This window comes from Corythoichthys intestinalis, chromosome 19 (assembly GCF_030265065.1).
Source record: "Corythoichthys intestinalis isolate RoL2023-P3 chromosome 19, ASM3026506v1, whole genome shotgun sequence".
In the NCBI taxonomy this organism is placed as follows: domain Eukaryota; kingdom Metazoa; phylum Chordata; class Actinopteri; order Syngnathiformes; family Syngnathidae; genus Corythoichthys; species Corythoichthys intestinalis.
Window position 1 is genome coordinate 71,069 of NC_080413.1, and position 19,503 is coordinate 90,571.

Below are 19,503 nucleotides of genomic sequence, written 5' to 3' on the forward strand. Positions count from 1 at the left end.
ATTTGAGCATTCGGGTTGCGTCACTCTTATATTCGCTCCCACACTACGGGGGAAGGCGGGGTCGAGTGACGTAGGCGTGGCAGCGTCCGTCATGACGCAATCCATCAGAAAACGAAAGCAAAGCATTCAATGTTCTTCATTTATCAAAGTTGCTTAGAGTCGGATTCAATTTATTTTCCATTTCTCTATATATTATTTCAAAAGGACACCTTTTGTTCTACTCATTCCGTGCCATTGACGGTTTCAGACGTCCAATCCCTTTTGACAGGGAGAGATCGATTCATTGGCGTGTAGCGCCTTTAATGGCTCTGAAAGACGAATGTTTTAGAGTTAAATGTTACTTGTTCATTTTAGGATACTTCCTGTGAATTTTGGGGCATTTCTGGGTAAACTTCTCATCCTGTTGCAGGTGCCCTCCCAATTTGGGGGGGTCACATCCTATTAATTAGGAAGAGAACTGGAAATTCTCCCCAATTTTTGGGGTCATTTCCTGTTAATATTGGAGGCATTTCAGGGTTACATCCCGTTTTTTGTTTTTTTTTTTTTTTTTTTTTTGTAACATCCGGTTGATTTGGGGGCATATCTGAGTCAATTCCTGTTCATTTCCAGGTTTTTTTTTTTTTTTTTGGTCACGAAAAAAGATGGGAACGTTTGGCCTGAACGTCGCCCAAGTGACACATTGAAACCTTAGCGCTATTATTAGAGTGTATGTGTGTGCTAATAATACACACTGATGTGTTGTCTTCATTTAGCAGCAGTGTCACACACACACACACATACACAGCGCATTATTTTGGTAGTCGATGAATCACCTATTATTTGTGTCACGAGTCGACTCGTTATAAATGGCGTTACATTTAAACTGAAACTATAAAACACAGATCCAACTTGTAGTCGTCCCTCGAATGATTTACCGCCATCCAATATTCTAGTGTTGTCCTTTTTTTTTTTTTTTTTAAACCTTTTTTTTTTTTTTTAAACAAACTTTATCAACAACAAATACAAATATACAAACAGGGCGAGACAATTGACATATAATCAATAATTTACCACAACAAAATAAAAAATGAAAGGGTCGGGGTTACTTTCAACACAAGCTGTATTGTTTGCAATGTCTTTTGGTCCTTATAGCTTGCGGATGAAGTCACGCGCGGGTGACGTCACGGCTTCCGGGAAGCACCGCCACCTTCTGCCTGCTCTCTCTTCCTCCTCGTCGCGGGGAATCCGGGAAATCAGCCCTTTAAAGATTGATAGCGGACTATGGGAACCAGAGAGTATTTACTGTTGAACATAAAGCAGCAGTGGCGTCGTTAGGCCAATTTTAGGGGGGTTTCGGTCCCCCTAAAATATTATTAAGCCTCCCTAAATAATTTGGTGTTGTTTTAAGAAAAATAAATAAAAATGCTGACACAGAGACTAAAGTAGAGAGCCCCTTCAGTACATCATTATCCAATCCATTCACCTTTTTTAGATAGGGACCGCTTAAGGAATCTGCCGGAATCGCGGCAGCCGAACCGCCGGACCCGCGCCGGCGGGAGATTCGGGGGTTACTGTTGTCCGGACAACGAGGATTGTGGATTTTGCCACCTCAGCGTCAAAGGGGCTCTTGGAGTCTTGTCAGTCGTTTTATCAGTTGGATATCGGGCGTTCTCCGGTGCTCCTTGTGTTGGGACAGCGCGTCCCGCCATTTGTTCTGGACTGTCCGGGAGAACTGATTGCGAGAGTCGGTACGTCAATCTTGCTCACGACGCACACGTTGGGCTTCCTTGATAAGAAGGCGTCGTGTATCTTTTATGCCCTATATTCCGCTTGTTTTCCTTAAACTATGGTATAAGTGATATTTATTTTATATCGGCTTTGTTAGAGTAACACAAACAGTCAAGCAGTAAATACGAAAAATGATACTATTCCCTGATTAATTATATTAAGTGTGTTTGAGTAATGCAAAGTTAGTACCTTTTCTCGTAGGCACCGTCTATCTCCCTCACCGCCCACATCACTGAAAATACAGTTAGCGTTTTCCCTGTGCGTGTATTGTGCGTGCGTGTGTGTGTACCTCTGCTGCACACAGACTAGAGCAGAGAGTGAATAGATGGATGAAACATGGACATAAGATGTTTTTTCAAGAAAGTGAATATTTATCACTGATGGTCGTAACAGTTGGTTAGCTCCGGCCCTAAGCTAACAGCAGAAATTCCTGTGTAATTAATAAACCAAATGCTCCGTATTTGACAAATAAAAACTTGGCTTACACGCTACAGATAATCTCTACGCACGTTTAACCTTTGTTGTTTTGCGGTCAAACGTTACATCCCTGCTCTTAAATAACGCTGCTACTTAGCTGCTGCTAGCTAGTTAGTCTCAAATGCATTGTGAAGGTCTTTGTTAATTGTGCACTCTTTTTACCACTATCTTTGACGTGACTTCCTTCTGGAGTATCACTTGTGTTTCTCACTTTTGGCATAGATGAGTACAGGAGCTGAGCTCATTCAAAAATTATTCATTGGATAGTCATAATAATACACAAATAATAATCACTCCACCACCTTTATTGACCAGTAGGAGTCAGAACAGAGTGATAGAGCCATTTACCACCCTTAAAAACCGAAGGCGTTCTTTGATGCTTCCATCTACCAATTAACTAGCATTATTTTTCCTGTTGTTCTATTGTTTTAAAAATACACTGGGACAACAACAATAATAATGATAATAATGAATAGATGATCAGTCTTTGTTAGCTGTTTGTGAAGTTTTGTGCTTGTATACTACGTTCACTTACATCCTGTGCATCTCTTGGGGGCTAAGCCCCCCCCCCCCTTCTTAAAACCTAGTGACGCCCCTGTGAACAAGCATAAAAAAATTTCCTCCCCTCCCCCCATTCTGAGTTAAAATAGAAATGCAGTAAAATATGGGTAACGTTTTCTCCATGGTGATTTGGTGCAATTTTTGCGGCACTTCCTATTGATTTCTGGACACTTCTGGGTCACTTTCTGTGAAGGTTCAGTTTCAGGTGACATCCTTTTGATTCGGGGTCATTTCCGGGTCACTTCTTGCCGATTATGGGGTATTTTCCATTAGAAATAAACTGTTTCTGCTCGCCCTAGTAACGCTCCGGAGTATTTTTTTTATTAATAAATGAGAGCTGGTTGATGTGGAAGCCTCCAGAATGATTAGACTGGGGATGGCGTCATTTCACGTGCGCGCGAGCTGCGCTCAGGTGAGATGACGTCACCTCCACTCGGTTTGCGGTAGTGACGAGATTTGTCGTTCACTTGAGTAAACGAATCCATTCCGGTTCGTTCAGTAAAAAGATTCGTTCAAACAAATCGTTCAACGAATCGTTCGCCCCCCTCATCTCCCTCCCCGCCCAAACGAATCGTTCGGTTACTGAACGGGAAGTGACGTTGCCGAACGAATCACCAAAGACCGCTTCGCAGTATAACTGAACGGGAAGTGACATTGCTTGGTCCCTCCCTCTCTTCCACATTGACCACTCGTCGTAGTTTCAGAAATGAGTGACAGGCGGTATCATTCTGCTTTCACAGACAGCCTCGTCTCCCTCCTGCTGCTGCAAAAGCGAGGGAGAACTTCCGCGTCGTCTGTCCTAGTTCTATGGGCTCAAAGTCATGGCTCGTGCTTGCATTTCGATTTAGGACACGGTTAAACATTTTCCTTTTGTGAGGGGAGTAGGGGGCGGGGGCGCACGGACTTTCTTTAGCAGGTTCTTGATCACACATGCAATCACATATACAGCGTGTTTGCTGTCACGAAAATAAAAATACATCGACAGTTTAATTTCTGAATATGGAACGACCAACACATCATATTTACATCTCGCTCTGTTGTATTTTTGTATTTTAGTATTAAGATGATCGTGTTGAATTTTTGCACTGGTATTAATAAATAAAATAATCCGGTCAGCTCCCCTGTCGTCCCCGCATCTCAGATCGTCAAATGCTGACGAGAAATAATTGTTTGCTCCTTACGATGTCGCCTTTCTACTCTCATTAGTCTGTTAAGAAAAATGTAGACATATTGCGACATCTCCCGTGTCCGCGTGCTTTGTTTTTGGGCGCTTGAGTAGCACATGATGGACGGATTGACATAATTTGTCAAACCAACCAACACCTGACACGAAAAAAAAAAAAAAAAAAAAAACCCTCGGAAAAAAATTACATGTATATACAGTTTCATTGCAAATCAGTATTATGGTGATCATATTGTCTTTTTTGCACTGGTATTAATAAATAAAATAATCCGGTCAGCTCCCCTGTCGTCCCCGCATCTCAGATCGTCAAATGCTGACGAGAAATAATTGTTAGCTCTTTACGATGTCGCCTTTCTACTCTCATTAGTCTGTTAAGAAAAATGTAGACATATTGCGACATCTCCCGTGTCTGCGTGCGTTGTTTTGGGCGCTTGAGTAGCACATGATGGACGGATTGACATAATTTGTCAAAACAACCAACACCCGACACGCTGACACGAAATAAATAAATAAATAAATAAAACACTCGGGAAAAAATTGACATGTATATACAGTTTCATTGCAAATCAGTATTATGGTGATCATACTAAATATTTTTTTCTGTGCACATATGAGGTAAATATCGCTGCCATGAAGCCTCCATATAGTGACAGTTCTCTGCCCGCTTCACTGCCGTCACGCGACCGCAGCTCAGCTTTTGCTTGCCTCGTAGCTACCCGTGTTTTAAATTACTGTAAATTTGATAGTATGTCGTCATAGGCAGTCACGAGTTTGTTGAGAAAAGTACTACTCTAAACAATGCTCGCTAGATTTGTGTGGTGTTTTTGTCTGTTTGAGCAGCATTTGATAGGCTCCACGTTAACAAATATGTGACAAAGTCATTTCCTTTCATTTTCTGATTCGTTCACCGCATAGTCATTACTGGAAAATCAAGTTAGCAGCAAGCTAGGTCAGGAACCGGAGGACCGAGTCACTGAACGGGAAGTGACAAAACTCAGTCTTGCCCCCCTGCCTGCACGCTGGCTGCTTATTGGCCACACGTGGACGTGAGTGACAAACGCCCTGATTCTGTTTCCGCTCCCTCCCCTGCCCGCGATGAGGCTGGCGTCTGATTGGTCGTGTGCGATGTCAGAAGACGCTGCCGCTTGGTCAACGCCCTCCCACGCAGCGAACAAGCACCACCTTCATAGAACGAATCAGTGCAGATGATGATTAGTTCGGTCTCGTTCACCCAAACAATTCGTTCAAAAAGAACGAATCGTTCGCGACCGATACAACACTAGTTTGCGGGTGACCTCAGCTCGCGATCCCCGTCTGCCAATCGCGTAGCTGCCGACGGACGCTCAATAATGCAGGATACCTCTCACCCCCCGCCGGTGAGATGATGTCATGGCTACCCGCGCGTCTTCATGACTCACCGACACCTTGCAGTTCGCACTTTTGCCTACTTGTCCTCACAATGACCTGCCAACACCAATCCACTTATCGACTAATCCATCATCAAACTGTAACCAGGTGGTTAGTATAGTCTAGTTGGCATTTCCTACAGGCATTGAATCTGATTACAAAATGAATCTTCGACCATTTTCATCGATGACTGAATTGATCATGACATCACGTTGATAAAATTCGTGTAAAAGTTCCGTACACGGTTTGAAGTTTATTCACACAACATTATATGTCCTATAAACCTCTAATGTAGCGTCTTTGTGCCATAATTGCATCAGATTTCATGTTTAAAAAAATAATAAAAAACTAGCGGTGTTGTCATCCTGAGTCAGCTTCTTTTAGTCTTTTCCGCGCAGATGTAAAACAGCGCCTCCTGGTGGCCGGACCGCCACCATGACAAGACAACAGCGCTTTCATCAGCGAGTCCGCGTTGAGCGAGGACGTCCTACGTGCTGAAGCTGTCGTAGACGTTGGCCGCAAACTCCTTCACGTCGTCGTTCATCAGGAGCTCCTGATGGACGGGTGGACAAACGCAACACACGTGCGTGACGTGAATTCCGACGGGGGTGGGGCTTACCTGGACAAAGTGTCCCGGCGTCTCGCTGCAGATGGTGTGGATTTGACCGTTGACGACGGGGATGATCTTGGCCAGCGGTAGAGTGACAGACGGCAGGCTAGGAAAACGGAGAAACGGCGGATCAACGCACGCCGTTAGGGAAGTGGCTCGGAAAGTACGGTATATGAAATGAGTTAACATAGGCACTATTCTAGTGGCAAATTTTGCCGGCCACCCAGTGACATCCTTTGAAATCGATATTGCCGCACCCTGCCTACTGACCAGTCGGGGTCGGCGTCAGCCGGCGGCGTGTGGAAGAACTGCGCCAGGTTGTCCAGGAGACGAGCGAATCCCCGCTGCAGGCAGGCGCTCAACACCGCGCCAAAGTCCGGACTGAAAACACGCAGGAGACGCGCGTTTGCCGGCCGGCAGACGCCGAGAGGGCGGCGGCGGCGGCGGCTCGGCTACCTGTCCATCACGTCCCGGGTCTCGTCCAGCAGGCGGATGGTCAGGACGTCCTTTTCCGTCAGACCGCACGCCTGAACGCAACAACGGTTATCCGCTCGTTTGGATCCGAGGCTCTACGCTACGCGCGCGGTTCCACCTGGTCGGCGAGGGCGTCGTCGTCGGGGGCCATCATGTAGGAGGACAGCGGTCGGCGGGGGCACGCCTCCACACGGGCTCGGATCCCGCTCACGTGGCGCTCCAACTCCGACAGGCTCAAAGTCTGCTTCAGATGCACGCTGCGGGCGCAAAAGTGGAGGTTGCTGATATTTTTGGAAATAAAAGTGACACCTTTTTGACTTCTTTCTTGTTTTGTTTTTGGTCAAAAGACATTTTTATAAACTAAACATTTTCATTCATTTTAAATGACAAAATCTCCATGTGAAATGTTGATTGTGGGTGATTTTCAGTTCACGTCTTTGCAGCGTTGTACGGTATGACCATGTAAAACTCAACATTTTACACATACTGGCCTTAAATAGAAATACTCCGGCAAAGCGCATTTGGGCCAGCAGATGACGCCAAATTTACACTCCGATTCCAATATTTTGAGAGTCGATATGTCGTAGTAAGGAGTGGATATATTCAGTTGGCTTCCCCTGCCACCCGATAGGCTTCGGACGTCTAGCGCCGTCAATGGCGCGAGCGTTTGCCACCGGTCCTCCCAGTTTAAACACATTCGGACGTCTATGCTCAGATTTAATTCAAGGTAAAAAGCGACAATGTCACGGCTTTGCTTTCGGCGGGAACGTCGACCCTACCAACGTGGCCAGCCGGCCGGCCGCCAGCCACGTAGGCATTGTTCATTCGTCAGCGGGCTGGTGATTTCTTCTTACCCATCCAGTGAGTTGTGCACGGACTCCTTCACCACAGTGATTAACTGCGTCAACCCTGTTCCAAGAGAGAGAGAGAGATTTATTCACCTTGGGGCCCCAAACGGTATTTTGCGGACCCTCAGCTGTTATCTTGATACGTAAAGTTACGTTCAAATTTTTTGGGTCCATTCCTAATTTTGGGTGTAGCAGAATATTTACTTTTAAATATTCTGTTTCTTTTTTATTCAATAAAACAAACAGAAAGCAGTAAATATTTTTAGATGAAATAAAAATACATTTAAAAAATGGGGTAGTAGTCAATATTTTCTTCTTTTTTAGCATTCATCCTATTTGAAATTTATTTGCGCAAAAAAAACAAAGTCGAGACACATGATTTACTTTGGCAAGTCACGAAAAACGATACGGCGAGCCAGATCTGGAACTCCGAGGCACATGTTGGACACCTGCGATGATCGGATGACTTGTACCGCTTTTGAATATTTGACGTGGCCCAGACCTACGTAAACGTTCTTACCGTCGCCGAGGAGATGTCGGATGCTGGACAAGTACTGCTGCTGGACCTCCGCCGGAGCCTTCGGAGCCTGACGACACACGTGCGCTCTCCGTTAGGGTTATCGAAAGTATCACCGCTGAAATGTCGTACCCGGACGTGATATTTGATTTGTGCAGTGTTTCTCACCGTAGGGGACTTTCCCACGGAGTTGTCCAGGTACAGGTAGCCTCCGATGATGTTGAGCTGGATCCTCAGCAGGACCACTAGCATGCACGTGCCGTACACGGCCACCAGGCTGCGTGTGAAACCTGCCCCGGATGAAGGACGGACAGACTTTAACCCGGGAGAAGGTGAACCGACGGCGGCAAGTCAAACTAGGACTTACTAATGATCTTCAAATCCTCCCAGATCTCCACTTTATTAGCCGGCCTGTCGAGGTGAGAGAGAAAGGACGTCATACACGTGGCTTCGCTTGAAATAAAACAAATACATCAAAATGAATTCCATCTGCTCTGAAGCTGCAAAAGAACAACACTGGCCTGGCCTTGAGGATGGCGGTGAGGCTTTCAGAGTTGAGTTGATTGACGATGGCCTCCCTCAGAGGAGGCAGCATGGAAACAACTGGAGTACACAAACACCAATTTAAAAAAAAAAAAAAAAAAGCCATCCAGACAACTTTAATCTGGTTATCAGACTTCCTTACCGGTCAAGTTGCACGTCCTCTGGTTGCTCTCAAAGTGGAATTGACGCCTGGCCTGATTAATGTAGTGGGTGGCCTCCTTCTCTTGGAGCTGCCTGATTTTGGAGCGAGCATAATTGCCCAAGAGATATACACCTGTTCAAAGTGACGTGACAAATCACAACTCGTCCATGAGAGTGCAAAACGGGACTGCATTTTCTGTCTATATCCAAACCACCTGTACAACAAATACACATTCATACTTAACGTCTTCTATTGTTGGGACGTTTCAGCGTAAAGTGTGTAGCCGAAGCTACTCATTGCGGGGAGCTTTGCTTATTTACCAAGTGGATTTAGCGCTAGCGCGAGGGCTAACAGTTTACCGTACCCCCAACCACAGCTCCGGTGAAGAGAAATTTCCTCTTGTGGCGCTTGACAAAATTCCAAAGGGACGACAACATTCTCGCGCGCGCGCCGACGAACGTCCCACGCTGCTAAAGTCCTCCGAAAAGTTGCTCCATTTATCGTTGGTCGCGCTGTTGTTCGAATAACACGGCGAGCGCGTTGAGCAGCACGCTAATGCTAACTGTGAAACGCCGAGCTGAAGGCGGAAGCGTACGTGTCCGCCATGTTGGATGTGGCAAAGAACAACACGGGGTTCCTAGAGAACGCAGTATGTATTGTTTTGATTAAAAGCGCGAAAGCAGGAGGAAGGTTGTTGATGTATTTCTTTAGTCAGAGTGTTTGAGGTGGTAAATTGCGCGAAGTTGCGATGACTGTCTATCTTATAATAAGACGACGAAGCGTTGTAATCACGCTCTGATTTGAATGAACACTTTCGGTTTCTCACTTGCGCCAGTCGCGCTGTACACTTGTACACTACAGACTGAACTTCTCTCAATGAAACATGACGTCACTCAGTGTTTCATCACATTGCATGCCGGGTAATGTAGTTGTACTCCTTCCACCACGGCGACGAACAGGATCAGGAAACAAGTCCGTCCTGTATGATCCTCCCCTATCCGTACTGCTTCCTGGCAGCTCGGAGCACGTGGAAACGCAAGATGCCTTTTTGAACGTTAAACCCCGCGACAAGCTCGTTGTAGGGACGCGATGGAGGAGAAATGCTCTCCGTCTGATTTTTGGCTTACTGACGAGGAAGTCGCAAAGTGGATGGACAGCGCTTTTGCCATGGTGACTTACGATGAGCTCACAGAAATAATTCGTCTCATTGTTATGTACAACCACAGGCAGCCACTGTTTATTTACGGAATAATACTGAAGCCAATAGGAAGGTTGTTGATGTGTTTCTTTGGTTTTACTGTTTTTTCTATGTAGTCATTTGACGTATAGTCAAAATATAAACAGCTCCTTTTTCGAGCAACGCTGGTTCGTCTGTCGAGTTAAATACAATTTATTTGATTTATTTATTGACTGTAGTACAGAAATATTAACAGCATGTAATATACAAATAACGTTTTTGAATCATTTCTGTCCACTTTATTTGTGCGGTTGAGCCATGAGTCAGGAAAAAAGCCATATAGTGATATATTGCTATACTTTTCTATCTAGGTTGTCGATATACTCCTGCCAAGAATCGATACATCATTTGATAAGATGTCACTTGTGTCAATGGCTGCCATTAACGTTTATCAATGGCAGTCAAACATGATTATTCCAATCGAGTCCTCCCAGCTTGTTTTCTCCTTGGTCGTCAAATATCCTCGATTGAATTCATGACCTGCGTACTGATCATTGCTGTATTGGGAGAACCCCGCTTATTGTTACGTTTGCGCGCGCAGGCAAAAGAGGCCCTGGAGAAGGGAGAAGTTCCAGTGGGATGTTTGATGGTTCACCAAGACCAAGTGGTCGGAAAGGGAAGGAACCAGGTCAACCGGACCAAAAATGTAGGAGGACTTCTTTTCATTTTCTCGTTCACGGGACACGTCGGTCATTCATCCGTAATCAAATGATTGGACAGCTATTTTTTTTGGATAGTCCGTGAATGAGTAATATTGTTAACCTAAAAATGCTCCGAGTCCTATTTTGTTTTTGAGCCTCTTGATAGCAAATATTGTCCGATCGTTTTTATTTTTAAATTTAAAAACAAAACTGGGGGGCAAACTTTTTATTGCTTTAATTTTTGTTAAAAAAAAATGTTTAAATAAAAAATATGAAAACAGACACTGTAGCTGTTTACATTTTTACATGATAAATATAAAAATCAGGGAAAGCCTTAAATATTTAACTTTCTAAATTATTTGATCTTGTTTAAAAAAAAAATTTTTTTTTTTTTTTTTTTTTTTTTTTTTACATATATATATGATTGATACATACCGTAATTTTCGGACTGTAAGCAGCTTTTTTCCCCCTTCATTTCATCATCCAGTGCGGCTTATTTGTTGATTTATTTGACAGTGGTGTCATAATGGATCAATACTGACTTGCGTTTGCATTGGAGGCCACCCGGCACGCGGAGATGGTGGCTCTGGACCGGCTCCTGGATTGGTGTCGCCGCGGTAACCGCGACGTCCGGAGCGTGTGCGAGCGGACGGTTTTGTACGTGACGGTGGAGCCCTGCATCATGTGCGCCGCCGCGCTGCGCCTCATGAGTATCCTTCCCTCGCAGGCTGGGACCCTAGATATCATATATATGTACAGAGGTGGGTTGTGTAGCCAAATATTGGACTCAAGTCATATCCAAATAATATTTCTCAAGTCAAAAAGTAGTCATCCAAAAAAGTCAAAAAGTATTGGGTGAAAAGAATACCGAGTAACTGCTTACAGTAGCTGATTTGGTCTTTAAAACAATGTGTATCTGTTATTTTCACTTCGGAGTCCGTCCGCATGGCTCTTCTCACTCGTCCCAGAAGAGTTTATTGATTGGCTAACCGTTACTGAAATCTGATTTTTTTTTTCTTTCAGTAACGAGCAACCTAACGCGTTCATTTTTCTGTATCAGTAATCTGATTAAATTTACTTACCTTAAAGCCTGTGCGTTACTATTTTGTTATTGTCTCGTAATGTATGTAGAATGAAGAATACTGTGGTCATGGGAGTGACATGGCATTTTCTTATTGGAGATGGAAAAAGAACAGGTCACGTGTATTACCGTGCTGTGTAAGCGCCGGGAGTTTGCGGCCAAAACAACATAGCCCGGCTACCTCGTCAGGATGCAATGAAAGAGGCAGGAGATATACTACAAACGGCTGCATTTGCTCACTGGAAATACAGCCATTACTTCACATTTTTGTCCAGTAAAGATGATTTCCGTGCGTTGCATACTTTGCGTTGGCTCAAAAAGACTGTCGACCGCTAAAAACTCCACATCCAATTCAAGGAACGACTCGGAATTACAGCACAATGCGACAAAACTCGAATCGAAGCCTACAGGTAACGAGACGGCCTGCTCTTCTACAGTTTGTAACCAGCCTTTAAGTACATTTTATAGTTTGTAACCATCTGCGGAGTTTAATTTTATGGGAGAGGAGGCAAAACATGTTGATGACTGAAACAAAAGTTTGGAATCACCTCATCATTTTTGCGTTTTATACATTTTCGCTACTATTGTAAATTCTCACTGAAGACATCAAAACTTTGAACAAACATGTGGAATCGTGTTGGGAAAAAAAAAAAAGTAAAATAACTTAAAACAGGTTTCATATTCTACATTCTTCAAAGTATCCGCCCTTGAGGTGTCTTCAAATTTTTGGCCCATACTGTATATGTATACATCTTGACACTGTTGGTGTTCAAGCTCAGTTGTTGTTGGTAGCGTAGCGTTTGAAAGCTTAGGTTTAAAAAACAATCTAAATATCCATCTTGCCTCCTCAGGTATAGTTTTGGCAAAGCACAGGACAGTCTCTTAGGTGCCAGTCACATGATCTGTTTGAAAAATGATTTTGACCCATGAAGACATACTTTGTAGGATTCATGTTCATTTCATTCATTTTTCTTGTTTTATTGCTTTACAACTTTTGTAGACAACATTTTAACGGCTAGGTCTTTATTTTAAAGGGGAAGTTCAGAATTTTTGACATTAGGCTTAATCTTGGAGTTAGCTGGGGTTTAATTAGTCATTGGAGTTGATGCACGGTTTCCCCCTACGTATTAAATATTGTGACGCAGCGCCTCACCAAAATAAAAGCCGCCACGCCGTGCAAAAGAGATGTTTTTTTTTTTTTAAGTCGGTCTCAAACTAGCGGCAGCCAAGTGTGAAGGGTTCAGCGGGAACCTATTCAATGTGTATTGTAATGTCAGTAACTATGCGAGGCCACCTTAAGAAACGATCGGACGGGGAGCTGTGCGTATAGGGAAGCGAGGAGAACGGGCGAGGTATCGGTCGTGGAATCCCCCGCTGTCATTTTGTTATTGTTTTTCTTTATAATTGTTGCCACAATAAATTGGTGAAGCCAATACAGAACCCTCTCCTTCCTTCCCCCATCCGGGGTATTACAGTATTTTGGATGGGACTTTTCGGCGAAAGTGTGCGGTAGAAGGCCGTTTTGAAGGGAACGGCAAGTTTGAATGAAATTGCGCCGAGAGCCGGGCAGAGCGCCGCCGCGCTAAAGTCGACAACGCATTCGATAGCAGAGGGGCAGGTGTACTCGCAGTATATCTGTGCTATCGGGCTGTTTCGGCAGACGGATATACGCAATCGCGGCTGACGAAACCTTGATAAATGCACTTTTTTTATCCAAGTTTCGCGAGCTCTTGGACACTTGAAAACTGACCATCATACTTCTCCTTCCTGAGCTAAATGCTACCTCGATGTGCCTTTGTGTGGAAATGTAGTTCACGGACAACAACCAAAAAAAACTATTCACCTTCTCACCGAAACTAGCAAATCTCTTCACACAGCAATTAGAATTTTCCCCTACTCCTTGAAATGGGTCCATTACAAGGGCGTAAGTTTGGTCTCAATATTGGTAGGCATAACCTGCATGCACACTTTTTGCTGGGGATGGGATATTATTCAAACCAAACAGATTAGGTGAACGGGGCTCCATTTCTCACCAATATGAACCTAATTAATTGATAGGCTAAATATTCGATGCAAAATGACTTGTACTAACTTTCACACTGCAAATTTATAACGTTTTAATCTGATCTGGCTTTTCTTAAATCTATTCAAATAATTTTCTCCATCTTGTTTTGAGTGTTAAAGACAAAAATATTAATGGGTCACATTCAATTTACTTTAGGTAAATATTGCCATTTGTTCTTATTAATCCCATACATCTAAAGCTTAGCCATTTTTCACCAAAATCAAGGGGGAACAGGATTTCAAATAATGTTTTGAACAATATCACTTCTTGAATGAAGAACATTTCTGAAGAAAAAAAAAGCTGCTTTTTTTTTAAAGCTTAAATATACTCACCTTTGCTTAAAATAAGTGTGTTAAGATCATTTTCAGATGGCTATTTTTCTTTCTTCAAGTAATCGGAGTAAAATTGACTTCAAGCACTGGCAGATCATTTCACTTATTTCGAGTAGCTTTACACTGAAAACAAGGGAATTGAACTAGTCATCAACCAATCAAACGTGCGTTTGAGGGGAAAAAATGCTGTCAGTGTAAGTCTGAACATAATGAAAGTAATTGACTTAATAATGGTAGGGTCAATTCTATCCTTACAAAATATGTGAAGACAATCTAAATGACCTCCATAACTGAAGTCCTTATATAATGCAAATAAGGTTGCTTAAAAGTTGGTGGGGACAATTGGAGAATCCTGAAAAGTTCCTAGTGTTATGTCCCTAACCTACGCCATTGGTCCATTAACAGAAGGACTATTATTGTTGAGTTAACGTAGTACATATTAGGGCCGAATAAAAGCAAAAAGGACTACGAGATGTAAGTCGTTCTATTGCTACGAGAGAGAAAAAAGTCGTATTATTACGTAGCTGTAATCAGCTACGCATTCTACGTACATGTACCGTAGCTGAGAGCTACGACATTAGCCCGGTTCAGGAAATATTTCTAAATAGATATTTGTTATGGTTCTTCTTGGGAAACAAAATGTGAAGAAAAAAAATTGTCACGATATGACGCAATTTTGCCGTGGCACGACATGGCGAGGCGGTCCGACTCCGATGCAGCCTGTCAGGGAAATTCACTTTTGAACACCAAGACAAGTATCAAATAAGAGAACAGAATCAGACTCGGCCAAAGATTGTCTTGCTTCGAAGGCTTTATGAACAAGAACTCTCGAGTACGGACGCGGAGCCGCGCACAAAGCGTCCTCTCCGCATGTGGACAAAAGAGAAATGCAGAGCATGCCTCTATTAATGGGTTGACATCATAGAAACAAAACCGAAACTTACGATGGCATCTCCTGGTAAAAACATCTCAAGTTACAGAAAAACATCTCCGGTAGGGGGAAAAACACCTCAATTTATGACCTTGAACACCGGCTCTGGCTAGAACGATGATCAGCTCAGTCTGATAAGCCACAGTCGCCCATTGTATTCATTCAGGGCATATTGGAAAACACAACAGTCCATATTTGGGCATATTGTGATACAGTCTACAATAGTCAAGGCTACGGGAAGGCACACTCAAACAGGTTAATATGACAGTGACGCTCTATGCTACAGTGTTCTCATGCAAGCGTAACAAAAGCATACAAAATATGATGAATAATGGTAGTGTTTTAAGCATGAATAAAATTCTCTCACACAGCCCACCACAGCAGCTTCAAAAAATCCTAGGGCAACCCCTGTGATGTGAACAAATTACGTGCAGTTTGTCACTTAGTTTCAGGGCTCCGGAGTGACTAAGCTAGCGCCAGTCAATAGTAGTTGAAATCGACTCCTTCGACTAATTGAACCCTTGCTAACTCTCGAATATTAAGCCTTATGTGAAAAATTCAACAACGAGATTACTTTTTTTGAGGCGTAATCGGTAATGAAATGACTTTTTCCCAAGTCATCTGTGACAACACTGGCTAACATAGATGTCAGGGTAAGCCAGTCAGAGACAGTCTGACTGAGTCTTACTTGTATGACGACTAAACAGGCAAAGCCAAAACTCTGGCACATCTACACTATTATTTTTGTTATTTCATTATGCACAACAACAATAAAAATGCCTGCACGTTTTATTGTTCCATTACATTTCATAGTGTTAGGAGGAGTTCAGTCTGTAGTAGTCATCCAAAAAATATATGATATAAAGTAAAAAAGTATTTGGTGAAAATAATACACAAGTCACGAATAACTTTGTGAGTAACTGCTTAGGATGTTAATTTTTTTTTTTTTTTTGAACAATGGTATTTTTTACCCCCTGCACAAAGTTATCCATATGGACACATTCTTATTGTACTGTACTATTAACTATTACATAACCACGTTAAGCCAAAGAAATTCAAAAAAACAACAACAAAAAATCATTGAATTCCTGCGAGAGGGGGGAAAAAAATCTATAGAAAGGAAGCATTTGTCCCAAGAGCCCTCTAGTGGAGAAAATAGTTCAAGTTTATTGTCCCCTAAGAAGGGGGAAGCTTGTCTTACAGCAGGTAGGCATACAGATAATAAAATAGTTCCATCGGAGTTCTTAATATGAAATTAAAAGGATCATATCTCCGGTTTTCCGCAGTCAATGGGTACCAAATAAAAACGGGGGGAGAGAAAATAAAATCTGCGCTTTCGAATTATGTTGAGGGCAGCGCTCTGTCAAATACTTCATTTCTTACGCCGGTAAAGACGCCACGTGGCGTCAACAGGAACGGCAAACTCAAGTTCGATTGGTATAATGTAGTCATGTGATTAGTGTTGCCACGTCTCATTGGTGGAACTGGTAGAGCTACTGTTGGCATCACTGGCAAAAAATAGTCAAAGCTAGTATGTAGAATAAAGAGGAACAATGTATCTCAAAGTTGTGGCGTAAGAGTAGCATTGATTTAAAAATCTACTCAAGTAGAAATGACGACGTGGTAAAACTACTCTTAGTACATTTTTCTCCAAGTTACTCAAGTAAATGTAATGCGTTACTACCCACCTCTGATATTTAGACACTGCATATGATTTCTGTTGGGAGTCACAACTTGTTAGATGTCTGATTTCTTGATTTCACCTTGACCGTCCGGCAGACATTTCCACGGTGGCGTACGGCTGCGGGAACGAGCGCTTCGGAGGGTGCGGCTCCGTCCTGGACGTGGGCTCGGCCCGCTTGCCTCGCACCGGAAACTCCTTCAAGGTTGCAAAGACTAGTGTCTTGTGAACATACGGTAGACGCTAGTTGTGCCTTTACGGCGGCTACCGTTCATCTGTTTTCAGAAGTCGGCCAGTTGTTTGGAGACAATGTCCATAGACTTCGCAGTGATTTTGACGGGTCACATTCCCCACACACTGCGTCACTCACGCCTTCAAGTAGGGGGCCGTCCCACACACCGCTGAAGTGGGTCGCAGTCATTCTCAAACGCGCGCAGCGATCCGATGCCGGATTTAGGTTGAAAAAGTACAAAAGCTGTACCGCGTATAAAAAGGAAGGACTGTCTCGGGAGTGATTTGTTCGAGGATTCACCATGTGAAAAATCAATGGGAGAAATGACCCTCTACGGCATTGTTGTCCTAATTTTACGTCAAATAAATGCTAACTGCCCAAGTTTTTGCTTTTAACCAAGAATACAGACTGTTTTATGTTCATATCTAAAAAGAATTCAGGGATCTAAGCATCTATTCACAAGAATTTTCAACGGAAAAAGCTTTTTGTGGTGATAAGGCAGTGCCTTCAAGACTAGCAGCACATTCGACATATTTACGTGAAATAAATAACTGCCAGTTTGGTTTTTTTTTTTTGCTTTTAACCAAAAATCAAGACCGTTTTACATCCATGTCTATAAAGAATTCAGGGATTGAAGCATTTATTCACCAGAATTTTCAACGGAAAAAGCATTGTCTGTGTTTCCACTTTGACGGCGACAGGCCCCCTATGAATTGGCCCTGTGTCCCGTCAATATATGATGAAGTCTATGCAATGTCAACCTAAAAATGGTCCCAATCCATTTTTTTAGCCTCTTTATCATATATGTGTGAAATGATATTTGTGTGCGTGCACACAGTGCGTCTCAGGCCACAGAGCGGACGAGGCGGTGGAGATGCTGAAGCTCTTCTACAAGCAGGAGAACCCCAACGGTGAGCGGCTGCTCCTTAAGTCAACATTTTTCATTTTATGAAATGTTGACCTCACCATGGTCCAAATCCTTGTCACCCTCTTCATCGTAAATAATTGTTAAAAAAAAAAAAAAATTCAAGACGAAAAAGAAATGATTTGTAGTTTCATTTTAAAATGTTTTTTCTTTTCAGCCCCCAAACCCAAAACCAGAAAGGAGTGAGGCACATTTTTCTTCATATTGTCATTGATCATCATATTGTATTTGTGTTCTTTACTTGCATTTCTAATAAAAATGAAAGAAAATAATTTCAGAAATAATTTCATGGTTCATTTTTAATTCTGAAAAAAATACCACAAAAATGAAAGAAAATAATTTCAGAAATAATTTCATGGTTCATTTTTAATTCTGAAAAAAATACCACAAAATGCATACTACTCCCCCCCCCCCCCCCTTTTTTTTTTCCCCAACTTTTAAAATCCATAATGTAGACATGCAAAAATAAAACATTGAATACAGTGCTGGCCAAAAGTACTGGCACCCCTGCAATTCTGTCAGATAATGCTCAATTTCTCCCCCCAAAAATGATTGCAATTACAAATGCTTTGGTGGTAATATCTTCATTTATTTTGCTTGCAATGAAAAAACACAAAAGAGAATGAAAAACAAAAAATGAAATCATTTTACACAAAACTCTAAAAATAGGCCGGACAATAGTATCGGCACCCTCAGCCTAATACTTGCTAGCACAACCTTTAGACAAAATAACCACTACCGGTATCCATCGGTGAGTTTCTCTGCTGAAATTTTCGACCATTCTTTGGCCAACTGCTCCAGGTCTGTGAGATTTGAAGGGTGCCATTTTCAGATCTCTCCACAGGTGTTCTATGGGATTCAGGTCTGGCCACTTTCCAGTGCTTTCTCTCAAAGCATTTTCTAGTGTTTTTGGGTCATTGTCCTACTGGAAGACCTCAGACCCAGCTTTCTACATTTTGCTGCAAATTTTGCTGGTAGTCTTCAGATTCCATAATGCCACGCACACTGAGGTAGCAAAGCAACCCCAAAACATCAGGGAACCCCTGCCATGTTTGACTGTAGGGACATTGGTTTTTTTTTTGTTTGTTTGTTTTTTTTGAAGGCCTTGTTTTTTTTTGTCCTGTAAACTATGTTGATGCTTTTTCCCCAAAAAGGTCTGCTTTTGTCTCCTCTGACTAGGGAACATATTTGGCTTTCCCAGGTAGGTTTTGGCTAACTCCAACCTGGCTATTTTATGTCTTTGGGTCAGAAGTGGGGTCTTCCTGGGTATCCTACCATAGAGTCCCTTTTTTATTCAGATGCCGACAGATAGTACGGGTTGACACTGTCGTACCCTCGGACCGCGGGCCAGCTTGAACTTGTTTGGATGCGAGTCGGTTCTTTATCCACCATCCGCACAATCTTTCGTTGAAATTTTTTCTTTTCAGTCCTCATCTAGGGTTAGGGTTAGCCACAGTGCCGTGGGCTTCACACTTATTGATGACACAGGAACATTCAGGTCTTTGGAGATGGACTTGTAGCCTTGAGATTGCCCATGCTCCCTCCCATTTTGCTTCTCAAGTTCAGACAGTAACGTGGTCTTTTCTCTAACTCCATGCTCAATGCGGTACACACAGGACAGCGGTGGAGTCAACCTGAATCCATTTGAACTGGCTGCAAGTGTGATTGTTATGGCCACAGGTAAGTAACAGGTGTCGGTAATTATTACACAATTTAGAGAAGTATCACATGATTTTTCAAAGGTCTGGCCCAGTTTTGTGTAAAATGATAACGGTTTAAGTTTTTTTCCATCCTCTTGTTTTTTTCTCATTGCAAGCAAAATAAATAAAGATATTACTACCAAAGCATT

General features: G+C 42.8%; 2 protein-coding genes across 3 annotated transcripts; one reads left to right on the forward strand and one right to left on the reverse strand.

Annotated features, from left to right (window-relative positions):
* Positions 1-5,611: 5,611 nt before the first annotated feature.
* On the reverse strand, positions 5,612-9,348 carry pex3 (peroxisomal biogenesis factor 3). Of its 2 annotated transcripts, XM_057822919.1 has the most exons (12): positions 8,894-9,344; positions 8,530-8,661; positions 8,366-8,447; positions 8,212-8,255; positions 8,013-8,134; positions 7,848-7,914; positions 7,334-7,388; positions 6,598-6,736; positions 6,462-6,532; positions 6,276-6,386; positions 6,015-6,111; positions 5,612-5,948 (listed from the first exon to the last, which is right to left on the reverse strand). In XM_057822919.1, the coding sequence occupies exons 1-12, from the start codon at positions 8,964-8,966 to the stop codon at positions 5,883-5,885; spliced, it is 1,059 nt and encodes a 352-aa protein (XP_057678902.1). In that variant the 5' UTR covers positions 8,967-9,344; the 3' UTR covers positions 5,612-5,882. The 2 variants fall into 2 exon arrangements, with proteins under 2 accessions (XP_057678902.1, XP_057678901.1); XM_057822918.1 differs by having other exon boundaries at positions 5,612-6,111; positions 8,894-9,348.
* A 131-nt stretch (positions 9,349-9,479) lies between these two features.
* Positions 9,480-17,926, forward strand: adat2 (adenosine deaminase tRNA specific 2). Its single transcript, XM_057822921.1, has 6 exons — positions 9,480-9,699; positions 10,308-10,412; positions 10,967-11,117; positions 16,596-16,702; positions 17,568-17,640; positions 17,812-17,926. Exons 1-6 carry the CDS (start codon positions 9,619-9,621, stop codon positions 17,838-17,840), a joined length of 546 nt encoding a protein of 181 aa, XP_057678904.1. The 5' UTR covers positions 9,480-9,618; the 3' UTR covers positions 17,841-17,926.
* Positions 17,927-19,503: the final 1,577 nt, after the last annotated feature.